Source organism: Cervus elaphus, chromosome 19 (assembly GCF_910594005.1).
Source record: "Cervus elaphus chromosome 19, mCerEla1.1, whole genome shotgun sequence".
NCBI classification, from domain to species: Eukaryota; Metazoa; Chordata; class Mammalia; order Artiodactyla; family Cervidae; genus Cervus; species Cervus elaphus.
Window position 1 is genome coordinate 75568999 of NC_057833.1, and position 18598 is coordinate 75587596.

Below are 18598 nucleotides of genomic sequence, written 5' to 3' on the forward strand. Positions count from 1 at the left end.
GTCAATTTCTCTTGTAACCTGTCCCCATGGGAGGTTCCCAAATATCCACAAGTTAAATGAAGGACAGACATTATCCCAGGAGCTGATGACAGTGCCTTCTTCCTTTCAGGGTCTGAACTACCCCTGGGGTCTCCAAACTTAGATTGAATCCTGTACCAATCCTGAATCCAATTCCTGAGAAGGGAAAATCCACAGCAGAACCTCAGGATGCAAACAGAACGTGTCCAAGGAATACAGACAGGAGATTCTAGGACGTCCCCCCGCCCACCCTGCCCTGCCCTTTCTCTGCTCCCCACAGAGCATCAGGGCTCATGTTTCTCATCCTCCTGTCTCAGCCCTGACAAGGGACATGTGGGTGGTGTTTGAGGTAACGAAGAGGATGAATCTGCCTGGACAAGGGGGCTGGTGTGTAGTCACGTCTTGGATCAAGACTTGAATGGGGCTTGGATCAGATGAGAATGGGGCTCTGGTCTCCCTTTGTGGATATCTTCCTTACTTGGGTTTGGACTTGAGTCTCCCTGCAGGACCCCCCAAAACAGAACTGGGCCTCCCCCACCCTCCAAGTGCTCTGTGCTCTGACCTCCTGCAGCCCCTGAAGACCCCTGTGTGCCAGAGTAACCACCTTTGCAAATGTCTGTTCATCAGCAAGCCCCCCGCCCCGGGCCTGCACAGAGAGTGGGGTCTTGCATGGCTCAGAGCATCAGAGTCGTCAGGACCCGTGGGAGCTACACATTCCACACCCTGCAGCCAGGGCTGAATGGGGACCTCTCAGTGGTTTACTTAGGACTCTTTTGACACCAAATGTGTGCATTTTTTCTTCCACCCAACAAGCAGTCCTCCAATCCTCTGAACACCAGCTGGGTGTCCTACAATTCAATTCAATGCTGGCACTAACTACAGTGCAGACCCCTCAGGTGAAAGGGCTCAGTCCCACAAGACTGCCCCCTATTTCAGATGCCAAGCCGAGGTCTGGGCCTCCTGTACCCACCAACTGGCTATAAAGTTGGAGGTTCCCACAAACCCTCCTGATGCTAGAACAGCTCACAGAACTTGGGAAAGCAGTTTACTTACTGTTGTTGTTGTTTACTTGCTCAGTCGTGTCTGACTCGTGACCTCATGGACTGCAGCCCACAGGCTCCTCTGTCCATGGGATTTCCCAGGCAAAAATACTGGAGTGGGTTACCATCCAAGGGATCTTGCGCACACAAGCATCGAACCTGGGTCTCCTGGATTGCAGGAGGGTGCTTTACCACTGAGCCACCTGGAAAGCCCTTCCTTACTATTACCCGTGTGTTATAAAGAACACAGCTCAGAGACAGACAAATGGCAGAGCAGGGAAGGGAGAAGGGACGGGAACTTCCACGCCCTGCACGTGTACCACCCTTCCAGGACCAGATGCTCTCTGAACCCCATTGTTAAAGGGTTTTATGGAGGTTCCATCACAGAGGACGTCTGATTAAACCACAGGCCGTGGGTCTGTGATCCCATCTCTAGTCCCTGTCCATTCCCCTGAGCTCCAGGTGGCAAAGCTTCTCCCCTCTCATCACACCTTGATTGTGGGAACCTCCTGCCTGCCTCCCGTTGTTCTCTAAAGGCCCCCCGCCAGTATCTCCTTAGCATCCAAAAGACATTCTCATCACTCCGGAGATTCCAAGGGTTTTGGAAGCTGTGTGCCATGAGCTGAGGACACCACCAAATATTTATCCCAAGAGACAAGCCTACCAGAGGCTGGGGCATTTCTCTAAGGGGGTGCTTCTGGGACAGGGCAGCTGTGTTCCTCTGGAAGGGCATCTATTCAAGGTGGCGACTGGAAGCACCCCTGTCTGCAGGACTTGTGGAGCAAGGCATCGCCCTTCAACTTCTCTGCAGGACTCTCTGTGTCCTCCCTTCCAGTCCCAACACGCCCCAAGCACATTTCTCTCTCCCAGACTGTAATTACACACTTGCACAAGAGCAACAAGTTTCAGCTGCATTCTCTTTGCTCATGTCCTGGAAGAGCTTTGCTCCAGAATGTTTGACCCAGAAGATGGAGACTTAATTTCTGTATTGCAAGTGGCCCGAGAGCAGCCCTTCGTCCTCAGGTGGGAGCAGGGGCCCCTCCTGGCGCATCTGTGGAGACATGAGGTCTACACGGGCAGCATTTGAGCTCCCTGAACATGAACCGGGGCTAGGCAGATTGTGCGGGACAGGCACTCACTGCAAAGGCCACGCATTTCCTTAGCAAGCGTGGTGAGTGTCCCCGTAAACAGTATGCTGAAAGCTCACTGGGGAAAGCAACAGACATCAGTGCTGAGGGACTGCAGTGATGCTTACCTTGGTGGGTGGCCCCACCCCCATGAAAAGTATGAATTAGCTTTGTTGTCTGTATCATTTATAAATAAACAGAGGCTTCTAATGGTGCAGTGATCAGCTGCAGGTTAAAGTTTTAAATAAACAACAATCCACTCAGACTGGAGGAAGATCTAGAAGTCAGAGAGATCCAGGCTGGCTCCAAGCTTGTCCTGGGTATTTCCTTCTCCCTCTGAGCCACGGGCTGTGTCTGTAAAGGTGAACCACCTGCAGGGACCTGCTCCTGATGTCACCGGGCTATAACGGCTCTGTCTGTTCTCCTTAGCACCCACAGCTCTCCTTTACCCAAGGAAGCATGGTGACCTTTGTATAGAGAGGGAGGCCTAGGCAGAGAGAGACCGGTGAGGGAACTAAGAACCACTGAATAAGCAGAGGCTGTAATTGAACCTGAGTCAGCCTCCAGAAACAGGCTCTGACTGTGATACACCATAAATGGTGCTGTTACTATTATTCTTTCCTTTTTTATTATCATTTTACATTTATCATTTCACTTAATCTCCCACCCTCCCTAGGAAAGAGGGAAGACGGAAAAGGGGGAACTGAAAAGCACTAACCATCCTTTGCTTCCATGAAACCATGGCAACAAACAGATTGAGGCATTCGCTTGGAATTTCCCCCAGAATCTTATTCCACGTGATATGTCGGGAAACCCCGCAACGCTCCCTGGATATGAATTGTGTACTCTGAACACATGGACTTTTTAGATCAAAGGCTGTCTGTTATACATTTATACACTAAAATACACTCTGAGAGATTCTGGGGTCTCCTCTTCTCTCTCCAAACCTTGGTGAACCCCTTACTTTGCAAGGGTATTGTTGTCAGTCACTAGGTCATGTCTGACTTTGCAGCCGCATGGACTGCAGCACACCAGTCCTGTCTGTCCCTCACCATCTCCCAGAGTTTGCCCAAGTTCTTGTCCATCCATCCATCCATCTTATCCTCCGTCACCCCCTTCTCCTTTGCCAGGGTAGTGGAACACAAAGTTGTAGTTGCAAATAGGAAATTTGGTTGACTTTTTTTTTTGGATGAGGGAATATTTATTTATTTATTTTTGGTTGTGCTGGGTCTTCATTGCTGGGCAGGGACTTTTACCTAGTTGTAGCGAGCGGGGACTACTCTCTAGTTATGGTGCAACAGCTGCTTGTCACAGCGGCTTCTCTCTTTGCAGAGCATGGGCTCTAGGCACACGGGCTTCAGTAGTTGCAGCTCCTGGGCTCTAAAGCACAGGCTCAGTAGTTTGGTGCACGGGCTTAGTTGCCCTGCAGCATGTAGGATCTTCTCCACCCAGGAACGGAACTGGTGTCCCCTGCAGTGACAGGCAGATTCTTTACCACTAAGCCACCATGGAGCTAATTGACTTTTCTTTTTTTTTTTTTGGTTTTGCATGACTTGAAATTCCAGGTACCCCATTAGCCTGGTATTTATGGTAAAATTCTAACAGCTTGTGAAACTGTTTTGAAGCAGAGTCTTTCCAGAGGCAGGTGAGAGATTCCTTCCTGGGGGCCCCACCCTTTGAGGTTGGAATGGGAGCAGAGGCTCTGGGAGGGCCACCTGTTTGTTTGAGGGAGGCAGATGGAATCTGGGCTGAATCAACCCTCAGGTACTTTGCCTGGTGTAGACTGGTGAAAAGACCCTCGGGCAAGCTGGGGGTTTGTTTGTGAGTTGGAACACAGTTCAGTTCAGTTTAGTTGCTCAGTCCTGTCTGACTCTTTGCGACCCCATGAATCGCAGCATGCCAGGCCTCCCTGTCCATCACCAACTCCCGGAGTCTACTCAAACTCATGTCCATCGAGTCAGTGATGCTATCCAGCCATCTCATCCTCTATCATCCCCTTCTCTTCCTGCCCCCAATCCCTCCCAGCATCAGGTTCTTTTCCAATGAGTCAACTCTTCACATGAGGTGGCCAAAGTACTGGACTTTCAGCTTCAGCATCAGTCCCTCCAATGAACGCCCAGGACTGATCTCCTTTAGGATGGACTGGTTGGATCTCCTTGCAGTCCAAGGGACTCTCAAGAGTCTTCTCCAACACCACAGTTCAAAAGCATCAATTCTTCGGTGCTCAGCTTTCTTCACAGTCCTACTCTCACATCCATACATGACCACTGGAAAAACCATAGCCTTGACTAGACAAACCTTTGTTGGCAAAGTAATGTCCCTGCTTTTTAATATGCTGTCTAGGTTGGTTGTAACTTTCCTTCCAAGGAGTAAGTGTCTTTTAATTTCATGGCTGCAATCACCATCTGCAGTGATTTTGGAGTCCAAAAAAATAAAGTCTGACACTATTTCCACTGTTTCCCCATCTATTTCCCATGAGGTGATGGGACCAGATGCCATGATCTTGGTTTTCTGAATGCTGAGCTTTAAGCCAACTTTTTCACGCTCCTCTTTCACTTTCATCAAGAGGCTTTTTAGTTCCTCTTCACTTTGTGCCATAAGGGTGGTGTCATCTGCATATCTGAGGTTATTGATATTTCTCCTGGCAATCTTGATTCCAGCTTGTGCTTCCTCCAGCCCAGCGTTTCTCATGATGTACTCTGCATGTACGTTAAATAAGCAGGGTGACAGTATACAGCCTTGATGCACTCCTTTTCCTATTTGCAACCCGTCTGTTGTTCCATGTCCAGTTCTAACTGTTGCTTCCTGACCTGCGTATGGGTTTCTCAAGAGGCAGGTCAGGTGGTCTGGTATTCCCATCTCTTTCAGAATTTTCCACAGTTTATCATGATCCACACAGTCAAAGGCTTTGGCATAGTCAATAAAGCAGAAGTAGATGTTTTTCTGGAAGTCTCTTGCTTTTTCGATGATCCAGCGGATGTTGGCAATTTGATCTCTGGTTCCTCTGCCTTTTCTAAATCCAACTTGAACATCTGGAAGTTCACGGTTCACGTATTGCTGAAGCCCGGCCTGGAGAATTTTGAGCATTACTTTACTAGCGTATGCAGTAGTTTGAGCGTTCTTTGGGATTGCCTTTCTTTGGGATTGGAATGAAAACAGGCAGTGGCTAATGGTGAAGATATGGCTGAGTAGAGCACTAGAGCACAAATGGCCAGCCTGGAAAAGACCCAGCTCGCTCCTGCCCTCACTTTAGACGCAGTGTCTTGTATGTGTCTTTTAATGCACAGAGACCATGGAGGAGAACACATTCTCGGATTTTTAAGCCAAGGAAGGCCCACATTAAGCTGCTTTATGTAGTAACAATACCTCCTGGTAGTGTTGTTGTTCAGTCATTCATTCGTGTTTGACTCTTTGTGACCCCTTGGACTGCAGACTCATGTCCATTGAGTCGATGATGCCATCCAACCATCTCATCCTCTGTCACCCTCTTCTCTTCTTGCCCTCAATCTTTCCCAGCATCGGGGGCTTTTCCAGTGAGTCGACTCTTTGCATCAGGTGGCCAGAGTATTGGAGCTTCAGCATCAGTCCTTCCAATGAATATTCAGTGTTGACTTCCTTTAGGATTGACTGGTTTGATCTCCTTGCCATCCAAGGGCCTCTCAAGAGCATTCTCCAGCACCACAGTTTCAAAGCCTCATTGTTCATTTTAAAGAATCCAAACAAGTGATGGAGAGTATGGGTGGGGGTGGGGTGTCAGAGCCTGTGTGGTCCAAGGCACACCCCTCGAGGGGATGAAATAGAGCATCTACCCAGCATTCCCTGGGGCTGGCTGCCATCTTGTTTCCAGCATTTTTCACCTCAGTCTACTGGGAAGTGAAGTGAAGTGAGGTGAAGTGAAAGTCTCTTAGTTGTGTCCAACTCTTTGTGACCCCGTGGACCATACAGTCCTGGACATTCTCCAGGCCAGAATGCTGGAGTGGGTAGCCGTTCCCTTCTCCAGGGGATCTTCTCAACCCAGGGATCGAACGTGGGTCTCCTGCAATGCAGGCGGATTCTTTACCAGCTGAGCCACAAGGGAAGCCCCTAGCCCACTGGGAGATAGCATATGAAAATATATCTTCAGCCATGTGTTGTGAACAAGCAGGCAATAGGGTTAGCTTTATAGATGTTTTGAGAATTTTAAGCCAATGACACTTTACTTTTTAAAATGAGTTTCTGTTCCAGAATAGAAGTAATATTTTATATCAGACTCATGCCATCTCAGTGGCTCAGTGGTAAAGAATCTGCTTGCAGTGCAGGAGACACAGGAGACGTTCGTTCGATCCCTGGGCTGGGAAGAGCCCCTGGAGGAGGGCGTGGCAACCCACTCCAGTATTCTTGCCTGAAGAATCCCATCCTACAGTCCATAGGATCACAAAGGAGTTGGACACAACTTATTGACTGAGCACACACACACATGCGTGCCATCTTAAAGAATATTTATATGACCAAGACTGGGTGCAGAGTTGGGTCGGAAACCTGACCAAGAATTCTGAATGATTAGTGAAAGGTCATTTCTTCTGTTTTATTTTGAATTTCTTTCTCCATGATGTCATGTAGTCTGATTAAAGTGAAAGCTATTCAGTGACATAAACCTTTTAGGTCCCTTTTATCAGCTGTGTTCCTAGTTCTTTTGAAACTAGGAACTAATTTCATTAGTTCTAATTAGTTCTAATTTCATTACAAAAGTAATGAAATTATTTCCAGTTCTCTAGAATGTTCTCAGAGAAGGAGGAGCTGGGGCAATTGTTGTTGAGTCCCTCAGTCGTGTCTGACTCTTTGAGACCCCATGCAGTGTGTCAGGCTTCCCTGTCCTTCACCATCTCCCAGAGTTTGCTGGGAGCCTCATATCCATTGAGTCAATGATGCTATCCAACCTTCTCATCCTCTCCTGCCCTCTCCTCCTTTTGCCTTCAATATTTCCCAGCATCAAGGTCTTTTCCAATCAATGGGTTGGCTCTTCACATCAGGCCAAAGTATTGGAGCTTCAGCTTTAGCATCAGTCCTTCCAATGAATATTCAGGCTTGATTTCCTTTAGGATTGACTGGTTTGATCTCCATGCAGTCCAACAGACTCTCAAGAGTCTTCTCCAACACCACAATTTGAAAGCATGAGTTCTTCATCCTCCAGCCTTCTTTATGGTCCCAGGGATCAAACCTGTGTTTACTGCATCTCCTGCATTGGCAGGCAGATTCTTTACCACTGAGCCAGTTAGGTTCAATCCCTGGGTCGGGAGGATCTCTTGGAGGAAGGCATGGCAACCCACTCCAGTATTCTTGCCTGGAGAATCCCATGGACAGAGGAGCCTGGCAGGCTGCAGTCCATAGGGTCGCAAAAGAGTTGGACACAGCTGAGCAACTAAACAACAGAGAATCGGACATGAGTAAAGTGACTTAGCACACATGCACCTGGGAAGCCCAAGCCATATTAAACAGCTCAGTGTAATTGGGATGCTCTGAGGACCTAATGTATAAACTTCAGAAGGAAGCCTCATGAACAGGTCTGTGTTTGGGGTAGGGAGACTATAGGGTCAAGATCAGGGTCTCTACCTGTTCATCCATATTTAAATAGACATCAACCCTGGTCACTCTGGCCCTGGTTGGAAGGGTCTGCTTGACCTTGCATCGGGTGATCCTGCCTTCTGCCATTCCAAGAGGGGACCCCTTGGTTACAGGGACGGCCTGGCCACCATTTGCCTGGGTTGAGATCATTTAATCCCCATTGTGTATAAAACACCATAATGCCCTGAAAGAAGATTACTTATATTTAAAATCTCTTTTCCATTTTGTTCTGGTCCATTTGACAAATGGGACTTTTACTCTCAGGGTGGAGGAGCAGAGGCTAGCCCTGGTCATTATCCCTCCCAACTGGACCCGTAGGAATGGTGGGGGGCATTTTGTTTGCCCATCTTGAATATGATCAGATAGTTGTTTTAATTAGGTTTTTCAGCTGAACACTGAAGAGAGGCCAAGAAACGGTTGGTCCATATGACAGGTGTTACTGAGAGCATTGGCATAGGGCTCTCAGGGATCTCTGCAAAAGGTGTCCCGTTTTTAATGATTGCACCTAGTTTCCAGATGTGACGTGAATGGTAATTGTGACCTTTGAGGCTTGCATTCTAGAAGTTTTGAAGTCTTAAAATCTATGCTGGAGTATTGGTTTAATTGCTTTTAACCAGGTGCTTCAGCTATCTGTGTATCAGAAAGGAAGCAGTGGGGTAACTTAAAAAAAAAATTTTTTTTTCATTCTTTCTTAAAATTAATTAATGGATTTATTTTTGACTGCAGTGCTGCACGCAGGCTTTCTCCAGCTGTGGTTTGCAGCCTCTCATAGCAGTGGCTCCTCTTGTTGCAGAGCAGGGGCTCCGTAGCTGTGGCACATGAGCTTAGTTGCCCTGAGGCATCTGGAATCTTCCCTGACCAAGGGTGGAACCCGTGTCCCTTGCATTGGCAAGCAGATTCTATTCTTTTCTTATAGTTACTTTTAACTTTGTGTTGGTGTATAGTCAAGTAATAAACAATACTGTGATCGTTTCAGTGAACAGCGAAGGGACTCAGCCAAACTCACCCCAACTCTCCCATTCTCCCCCAAACTCACCTCCCATCTAGGCTGCCCCCATGGATTCTTAACCACTGGATCAGCAGAGGGGTCCAGCTTTTTGTAGAACTGAATACAAACAGAAACCAAACTCTTCCTTGAGGCAGGGCGCTAATGAATCTGTCAAGGTTCTCAGTGACGTTCTAATTAGCTTCATATAGAAAGTTCCATAGAAAGAACAGAAGTCAACCAATCACTGACTATTTTTTTTTTTTTTTTTTTTTTTTACTTTAAGGAGTAAAACGACCTCAGCTCTTGAGACAAAGGACAGAATTTTCTGTCTATCATGTCACTTGTGTGTGTGTAACTCATCCGGTATCAAAATACATTCCTCCTCCAAGGACTGTTTACAGAGCATTTATTTTTAAAGTGAATAGGCGACATTTCTTATACAAACATTTTTTTGTTCTAACCTTTGATGAACTCTGGAGATGCAATAACATGATGAAGATATGTAACTAATCTGCATAAGTCAGTCCTCAGAGAGGGCCTTTACAACAACGGATGAAAATAAGGGTTGTGCAATTTTCTGCCAGTATTTAGAAAAGGCAAGGTTCTCTTTTTCTTTTTTTTTTTTTTTTAATTTTTTATTAGTTGGAGGCTAATTACTTCACAACATTTCAGTGGGTTTTGTCATACATTGATATGAATCAGCCATAGATTTACACGTATTCCCCATCCCGATTCCCCCTCCCACCAAGGTTCTCTTTTTCTAACGCTATGCTGCCAAAAGCTTTTATAGTGGACCCTGGAAATGGACCCCTTGCTGGGGTCTCCCTGTGTAGTACAGGTCAGGTCATTTTTGGAGGGGCAGGTGGGCTCCGAGTGGGGCTATGCCTGTGAGGGGGCCAGGGAGCCGGGGATCAGGAGTGGGGAGGGAGACATGTTTTCAGCCTGAACTTTGTGAAATAGCAGTTGCCCTGACAAAATAACTGTTTTGTTAATCTTTCTACTTGGTATTTTAGGTTCTAAATCCACCAGAGAGTTAAAGAATTTTTCCTTCCTTCCCAAGTGACACCATCCAGTGTGGGGGTCAGCTGTTCCCTTGGGAATGTGGGGGTCCATCTTGCCTTCCTCTCAGCCTCTGATGCCTTGACTTTGGCCAGACACGCAGACCCCCTACCAGACACCCCTCATCCTCCCCACCACCCCTCTGCCAGGCACACCTGGCCTCTAGTCGACCTGCTCTGGGCTCGCTTGGCGTCCTGCCGGGAGCGTGGCCGGTCCCTCATTTGGGAAGGTCTGCTCCTGTGGGGACTCGCTGGCAGGGACCGAATGCTTCCCTGGGCAGTGACAGCATTCACGGCCCCCTGTCTAAAATGCTTTGTGATTTATGTCAGGAACATGGTCTGGTTTGTTCCTGATGTAACTGCTTTGTCTCCTAGGTTTTTAAATGAGCTTCTTTTAATAACTCTATTTTTGTTAAGACTGTATCATTTTGTAACCGTTCAATATTTCACAGTTCTTTCAATTATCCCCACATCTTTGTAAACCACAATAGTTTACAATATATTTAAATAGAAACAATTTCTTGTGTTCTAGGTACTTTAAAAGAATTTTCACCTGGAAACATCCAGAACTAATTTTCTTTTTTAAGGCTCATTTTTCAGTGAGAGATGATGGCTAATGGCTTTCACACCATATGAATAAATTGCCCAGGAAATTTAAAAATCATCTGCATGAAGAAATAGAAAAAAGAAATATTTAAAGGAAAAAAAAATTGTGTGGAAAGATTCTAACTAGATTTGGGCAAGTCCTGAGAATACATCAGAAAGAAAAGATTTGAAGTATTGTTTCTAGTTTAAGCTCTGGTGTAATAGAAAATATGCATCTAGATATTCACCCACGTTTGAGACTGAGTTCTCATGCTTGCTGGTCTAGAGAGTCCAGGTTGTTTTGTTCAGTGAAATGAAGATGGGCAAGGCGCACGCTCTCCTCTCTCTGGCGTAAAGTTCGGTGTTCTCTGCTCCCTCCTCCAGGTGGTGTTTTGTCACGTGCTGGGTGAGACCATCCAGTTCCTGGTCAGCGCGGGGCCGCCCTCGTCTGAGGACACGGGGCGCTCGCTGTATGGCGTGCGGCTCTCTCCGCTCCATCTGCAGGTAAAATTGGGAGACTGAGTCTGTCCTAGGAAGACAGTTTTCATAAATCTGTAGGGTGAGTGGAGCGCTGTCACAGATGTGAATGCTCCTGTTTTCATTAATTACTGTTCATTTCATTAGTTTCAGACTGTTCCCTTCATATTATATTGTCTTTGTGGGAAATACAAAAGTGTGCATGTAATAGGTTTATGTATAAATACACATGGGTTTCCCTGAAAGCTCAGTTGGTAAAGAATCTGCCTGCAATGCAGGAGACCCTGGTTCAATTCCTGGGTCAGGAAGATCCACTGGAGAAGGGATAGGCTACCCACTCCAGTATTCTTGGGCTTCCCTTGTGGCTCAGCTGGTTAAGAATCCACCTGCAATGCTGGGGATCTGGGTTGATCCCTGGGTGGGGAAATTTCCCTGGAGAAGGGAAAGGCTACCCACTCCAAATAAATAAATAAATACACACATGTATATACACACATAGGTATATATACACACATATATACACATGGATACACACACAGGTATATGCACACATATATATACACACATAGGTATATATACACTTAGGTGTATACACAGGCATATATACACACACACACACATATATATATACACACCTGGGGAAGGAAATGCAACCCACTTCAGTATTTTTGCCTGGAGAATCCCCATGGACAGAGGAGCCTGGCGGGCCACAGTCCATGGGGTTGCAAGAGTCGGACACGGCTTAGTGACTAAACTGCCAAAACCACCATATATACACACATATGTATTATATATATGTATATACATATATATAATGAATTCAGAGTTTCCATCTATCAAATGTGGGAGATTTTTCAAGGCACATGTCCAAGATGTTGTTGACTGTTGGGTTGAGGATGATGGCATCTGAGATGAGGAAGGTGGTTCTGTTAATAATTTGGAATTAGGTGCTGGCCTTTGAAAGTCCCCTGCAGCTTGGAAAAACAGCTCAAGGTCTGGACTTAGCATTCTTCCTTTTAGTGTTTGAAAAAAATCAACTTTAAAACGCTCATTATTATTATGTTAGAAAATGAGTATCACCATTATTTTTGGATAATAGACATTATTATAATGATTGTAATAGACACATAGTATGTAACTTTTATAACTGATATATTTTTATACATTGAACAATTATAAATAGAGATGATAATTATAATAGACTTAGTGAAGCTTCTGGGTGACTAACCCATCAGAAAACTGTGTATATCACACGCAGAGTAGAAGTTCACTGATGCTCTTGTTTAGCTCACATATAGAAATTGTGAATTTCTGGGTCTGTTCAGGGGTAACTGCCAATTCAACTTGTGCTTGGCTGCTAATTTGGGGGATGAGCCCAAATCTTTCAAGATTCTCAACCACAAGAAGAGATTATTCCATTTGGTTTTCTTAAAAGACATGGTTTTAAACAACCAGGACAAACAAAAATTTCCAGCTACCTAAATGGCTTTTTTTCTGAAATCCATCCCCCACCCCTATCCGTTTTCAAGAGTCAGGGAAGTTAAGTTGACCTTATGGACTTGTCAGATGTTAAAGCCCTCCTGCTTCCCCTAGTTTTTTGGACAGTGTGGTTAGAAGATAGTGTTAAAGTCTGGGATGTGTTCAGGATGGGGTGAGTTCAGCAAGGCCACAAACATTCACCAAAGAAACATGTTTTCTGAGATGCTGTTAATGTGCCATTTTACACAGCTCAGACACAGGTAATTCAATTGTGTCTTTGATCTCTTAACACAGTTTAAAGGCAGCCTGTGGGTTACCTCTCAAAGCAGAAGCAGCTGCTAGAGGTTGGTGAATTATTAATGCTCATGGCAGGAGGCATTCCCTCCTCTCTTGTTCTTCAGATAAAAACTACATAGAGACCAGCAGCTACCCCCTCTCCCCAACCTGATGGAACAACTCAGGGACTGTGGCAATGAAATTAAAGTGCACTTTTGCTAGAGTCGCCCAGAATTACAGGGCAACAGGAGCATCCTTTGTCTTACCTGGTTGCTAGCATGAGTGGGAGGACCCAGTATTGAGAAAACAATTCTACAGCCATCCTTTCCTTCCCTTTCCCTGAGTGGTGGGAGGAAGCATAGAGATGGGAAGGGTCAAGACTTTGGCTTTAGAAGGAGTCTCCTGCTGAAGAAGGAGGGATGGTAGCTTAGCTTGCTGTGGCTGCTGAAGCAAATCACCACATCTTAGCTGAAAATGGCACACATTTATCACATCACCAATCTGGAGGTGTAATGTCCAACATGGGCTAAAATCCTGGTGCTGGTGGGCTGCCTTCCTTTCTGGGAGCACTGGAGGGAATCTGTTTCCTTGCTCACCCATTGTTGGCAGAATTCAGCTCCTTATGGTTGTTGGACTGAGGGTCCAATTTCTGGCTGGCTGTCCACTGAGGGTAGGTCCCAGCTTCTAGAGGCAACCTTACCCTTGGGCTTCTGGCATCCTCCTCTGTCTTCAAGTCTCCTCTCTCCGCATGTTCTTCTGTCTTCCCATTCCATCTTTAAGGGCTCCTATACCTCTGTGGGCTCACTGGAATCATGCAGGATTGTCTCCGCACCTCAGTGTCCTTACCCTGATCACACGTGCAGAGTCCCTTTTGCCATGTGAGGAAATCTATTCACAGGTTCCGAGGAGCATGCTTGTCTTTGTGGGGGGTGGCGGGGGGCAGTACATGGTTCTGCCATGACTTACAGGCAGGGCTGGATGGGGCCCTGGGAGAGATTGGAGTCCATATGGAGGTTGTGCAGTGGCCCAGGCAAGAGAGGATAAGAGTGCTGATTCGCCCATGCATACAATCCTGGGTGGGGTGAGGGGAGGGGGCCGTGTGAGTGTGTGGGAATGGACAAGGCATCCCGGCTCCCTTCTCTGTCCCTCCGGCTCCAGTATGTCTTGGTGATGCTCGCAGAAGAGAGCTGCAAAGCAGAGGATTTGCAGGGTTTTCATGACATCTGGTGTTCAGCCCTGACCCTGGTGTTCCTCTCTGAGTGGCTGGTTAAGGCAGAGGAAGGAGCTGGTGGGGATGGGGTGGGCTACACAGCAGGAACTGGGGACCCTCTTTGCCATTTTGAAACACACAGCGTGCCAAGGCAAGGGACAAGCCACTGTCTAAGAAAATCAATGAACACACAGACATAGATCCAGGCTCCGGTGGAGAGAGCAGTCCTCCAATAATCCTTTTTTTTTTTTTTAAACAGCTGGAGCTCCACATGAAGGAGAAGAGGGAGGACATTCAGATCAACTGGTCCTTCATCAGCGCCCCAGAGATGGCCATCACAGTCCAGCCCAAAGTCCTAGGGGAGGTCAGTTTGTGAGGTTTTGTGATTTCCCCCATCATGAATATGCGAATGTGGGCAGGTTGTGACTACCAGCTCTGGGAGATGGAGCCTCTGATCGGTGGCGTCTGGTGTGTGATCCTGGGGGATGGGCAGGCAGGGAAGAGACAGCGCAGCATGGTGGGGTGGGGGTGGCTAGCTTCCATGGATTTAATGCCAGGCTCTCACCTGGCCTGCACCTGTAATCACCTAGCAGCTTTTAAAACTTCCCAAAGACTGCCCCGCCTCCCCAGGCGGGTTTGATTGGACTGGAAAGCTTTCAAAGCCCTCTCGTGCAGTGGAGGCTGAGAGCCACTGCAGTGGTAGCATCTAGGTTTTCCTTGACCTTCTGTTACACCTGCGCCTCAGTTGCTCTCCTTCCCCATGAGGGCGCTTCACTCACCTCCGTCTCGGGCTGGGTCCAAGACCTGGCTCCCAAGGCCACCACCTCCCTTCTCTCGCAGCTCTTTCAAAGCTGCCTCTCAAATCTGAAGGTCATCCCCCTGCTCCCATGGCCTTGGGTGTTTGGGGAAGTGACTTTGGAAGTGAGATTTGGGGTGTGGGGCAGGCTGCTAAGTCTTGTAAGTGCGGTCACTCTTAGTTGCTGGAAAGATCATGCAAAATCATGGACACCGAAGACTGAGCTTGTCACGCTATTCCTTTGCAGTGGCTTTTGTGATATTTTCTTGAAATTTCACTCTATTTCAGACTCTTATTCTGTTATAAAGCTATCACCACAGCTGAAATATGTGTATTTAAAAATTCTTCCAGAGACTTCCCCAGCGGTCCAGTGGTTAAAACTCCAAACTTCCAATGCAGGGGGCATGGGTCTGGTCTCTGGTAGTTGCATTTTTAGTTTGTGTGAACATTCTAGAACATATAGACACATTTCTTTTGGGTATTAATTATTGTAATCTTATAGAGCTTGACATCTCGTGGTGTGCGTCATCCTGCTTTGTTCTTCTACAAACTTCTTTTCATTCTTGGGCTTTTCAACTTTTTGGATTAAAAAAAATTTTTTTTTTAAATACAAAAGTTTATTTCTCAGAAGCAGGGAGATCAGGGCTTGTACAGCATGTGGGATCCTAGTTCCCCAACCAGGGATCGAACCCATATCCTCTGCAGTGGAAGCACAGAATCCTAACTGCTGGACCACCAGGCAAGTCCCTTGAATACTTTTTAATTAAAAAAAAAATCAGATGTCAGTCAAGACAGAAAAAACACACATGTATGTATTTGGGGAAAGAGACTGGAAGAACATACACGGAAATGCTGACATATTTCTATGTTGCACGTGTCTTATTTTTAACCACTTTTGGGAGTAAGGAGCATGAGTGACCTCTGAGGTCAGTAAAGATGAGAACGAGTGAGTGTTTCCACTCACTCCAGAGCCCCGGCAACATGGAGTTTTTTTCATGTTGAGGGCATCAGGAGAGCCATGTGTTGGCCTGCCCTCTGCCCTCGGCCCGGTTCGGAGACGATCTGGTGACAACCTCCTCTTTGTACAGGACCTGGTAACTGGGTCGGAGGCAGTCTCTGAGAGCCTCAAGGACATCCTGAAGCACCTGGTTAGCTCTGCCTCCCCATCGGTGGTTCTGAGCACCAAGTCTGCAGACCTGCGAGAAGTTCAGGTAAACCGGCTCTCCGTGTGCGGGTGCTTCACCACCCCATGGGGGACCGTGGTCATCCTCTCTTGGAGAATCAGTGGCACTTCCCATCCCTCTGCCCCCCCCCCCCAGGGCAGAGCGAGATTGCACAACTGCTGGTGGGTGATGACTGCAGTCTGGGGCGAAGCTTTGAGTTCAGGGCGCGGGGTTCCAAGGGCCCGTGGGAGGGAAGGAGGAGGTGTCTGGGCCACTCAGCATGGTCCACGTCTAAGTGGACATCCCAGAAACTGTCATTTTCAGGGACCAGTATGCGACTTTTCACTGTCCACTCAGAGCCTATTGTCTGAGACCTTATCCTTCCAGGATCGAAGTACCTGGGAACTTACCCTAAGACAGACAGAGCCAGCACACTGTAGCCACAGGCTTTTAGCCCAGGCCAGGGACAGCCTGGTGACCAGGCTCTGCCTCCAACAGCACCACCTCTCAGAGGTCTGCCTCCCTTGGTGCAGACACACGAGGCTGTCTCCTCTCTGTGGGTCCCTTCCTATGCTGCCTGCCCTCCCTTCCCATTCTGGGACCCTCACCACTGCCTCATTAGCTGCTAATAACTCTCTGGCTAAATTTACATCCATGACATTTATCCAGGCCAGCCTCTGGGCTTGTCCTCTCACATCTTTATTGGCAGCACATCTAAAAACCTTTGCTTGGGATGAATTAATTCTCCCAATTATGAGCAGATCTTCTTATGATAGTTATGCAAAACAGGCATGTACAGTCCCTAAAGTGGTCCTTCATATGCGTTTCCAGTATTTTTATCTGACATGGTAGAATAGCCACTATTATCATATGGTGTGACGAAGTTGTTCAGTCCCAGTCGTGTCTGACTCTTTTCGACCCCATGGACTGCAGCACGCCAGGCCTCCCTGTCCCTCACCATCTCCTGGAATTTGCCCAAGTTCATCTCCATTGAATCAGTGTTCCAAACATCTTATCCTCTGTTGTCCCCTTCTCCTCCTGCCTTCAATCTTTCCCAGCATCAGGGTCTTTTCCAATGAGTCAGCTCTTCAAGTATTGGAGCGTCAGCTTCAGCATCAGGAGGGAATGCTGGAGGAGGAGGGAATGGCAAGCCACTGCAGTATTCTTACTGTGAGAAATGAAATGTATATATATATATATATTAAAAAAAAAAAGTATGATAATATAACCTTAATTTGACTTTGATCCAGGCTCTTGGGCTCTGGTTCCTCTTAGGGCATCACCAGCTGTGAGTGTGTAGAGTCTGGAGACAAAATGTCTCTGATTCACTGGGCACATACCAGTGTCCAGTGTTGTGTAGTTCCCTCTTGGCACTGAGGGTTATCAGAACGTAAGAAGTAGGCTTCACCCTCCTGACGAAGCAGAAGGAGCCCCTGAGTAAGCAGACAGGCAGAGTGAGGGCTTTGTGGGTGTTCGTGCCGGTTTCCCAGTTCATCAAAGCTGCCTGTTTGCAATATGACTATACATGCTTCCCTGGTGGCTCAGAGGGTAAAGAATCGGCCTGCAATGCAGGAGACCCAGGTTTGATCCCTGGATCAGGAAGATCCTCTGGAGAAGGGAAAGGCAACCCACTCCAGTATTCTTGCCTGCTTCTGTAATGCATTCTATAATGCTTTTAAATAAAGTTGCAGAGTTTATACACCAAAATAGCATGCATACTATATTAGGGTTCTGTAGAGAAACAGAACTAAGGGATGTGTGTGTGCATATATTTATGTACATGAGAGTCTCTGTAATTGTGTGAGCCAATTATATACATATAATTGCATAATGTGTTATGCGTGCTTATCTGCTTAGTCGTGGGCTACAAGCCTGGGCACCCCACCCCAACCCCAGTCAGGTTGACACATAAAATTAGCCATCACACATACAGAATTGAGAAAGCATTGCAACTCCACCCCAGACATGTGGGTTACTCTGTCCCCGGTGCTCAGGGACCTGGATCTTAAGGATTCTGTGATGACTTCTTGGCCACCCAGTCCCTTCAGCTCACAATTGGCAATAGTGTTTTCTAGGTAGTGACCTGAAGGAGACTACAGTCCTTGAGATGTTAGGGAGCATCCCCCTGGAAAGCACCGTGAGGTCAAGTCAGCTTTAAGGATCTCTCATGGAAGACCTTGCTGTGCAGAGGCCTGTGATGTCTATGAGAAGCCTCTCAGGACTCCCAAACATTTGTGTCTAAAGAGCCCCTCTTAAAGAACACTCAGAGCTGTGAGTGGGAGGCAGAAGTTAGCTTGGAAAGGCTGGTCTGAAGGTGGGGTCCCCCAAACCTGGGGAGGTTCTCCATTGGAAATGCCTCGATGCTGATTTGAGGATGAGGTGACAAAGCTGCCCCAGGGGCACCTGCCTCTCCTCTGTCCCCAGCGTGGCACCCGGCCGACACTTAGGTCTTCCCCACATGGATGGCGGGTCTGCCCGGAGGTGGGAAGCAGTCCTTCGTGTCCTGGTTGGTGTCCCGCTTGCTGCTGGTGGGCGGTGGGCGCCTGCAGCCCAGGGATCGTGTCCCACTCTGTCTTCAGCTCCTGGACTGGCTTGGGCTTGACCCCATCTCCACCCACACAGTGGGGCTCTGGGGCGCCCTCTCTGGGTGAACACCTTGCTCCTCCACTTGCTTTCTGTGGGAAGCGGCTGTGAATGACTGGCACCCTCCACCCTCCTGAGAAGGGAACATTGCTCCAGAGCTGGCGTGAGTGCCAGGCTCCCTCTACAGGTCTGCTTGA

At 47.4% G+C, this 18598-nt stretch overlaps 1 protein-coding gene across 1 annotated transcript in view; it reads left to right on the forward strand.

Annotated features, from left to right (window-relative positions):
* C2CD2 (C2 calcium dependent domain containing 2) overlaps nt 1–18598 on the forward strand; it is a 63646-nt gene that overhangs the window by 15906 nt on the left and 29142 nt on the right. Inside the window, exons 3-5 of the mRNA XM_043874481.1 lie at nt 10802–10921; nt 14119–14223; nt 15744–15866. Of these exons, the coding sequence (XP_043730416.1) occupies nt 10802–10921; nt 14119–14223; nt 15744–15866 (348 nt within the window). The remainder of the gene's footprint in view (nt 1–10801; nt 10922–14118; nt 14224–15743; nt 15867–18598) is intronic.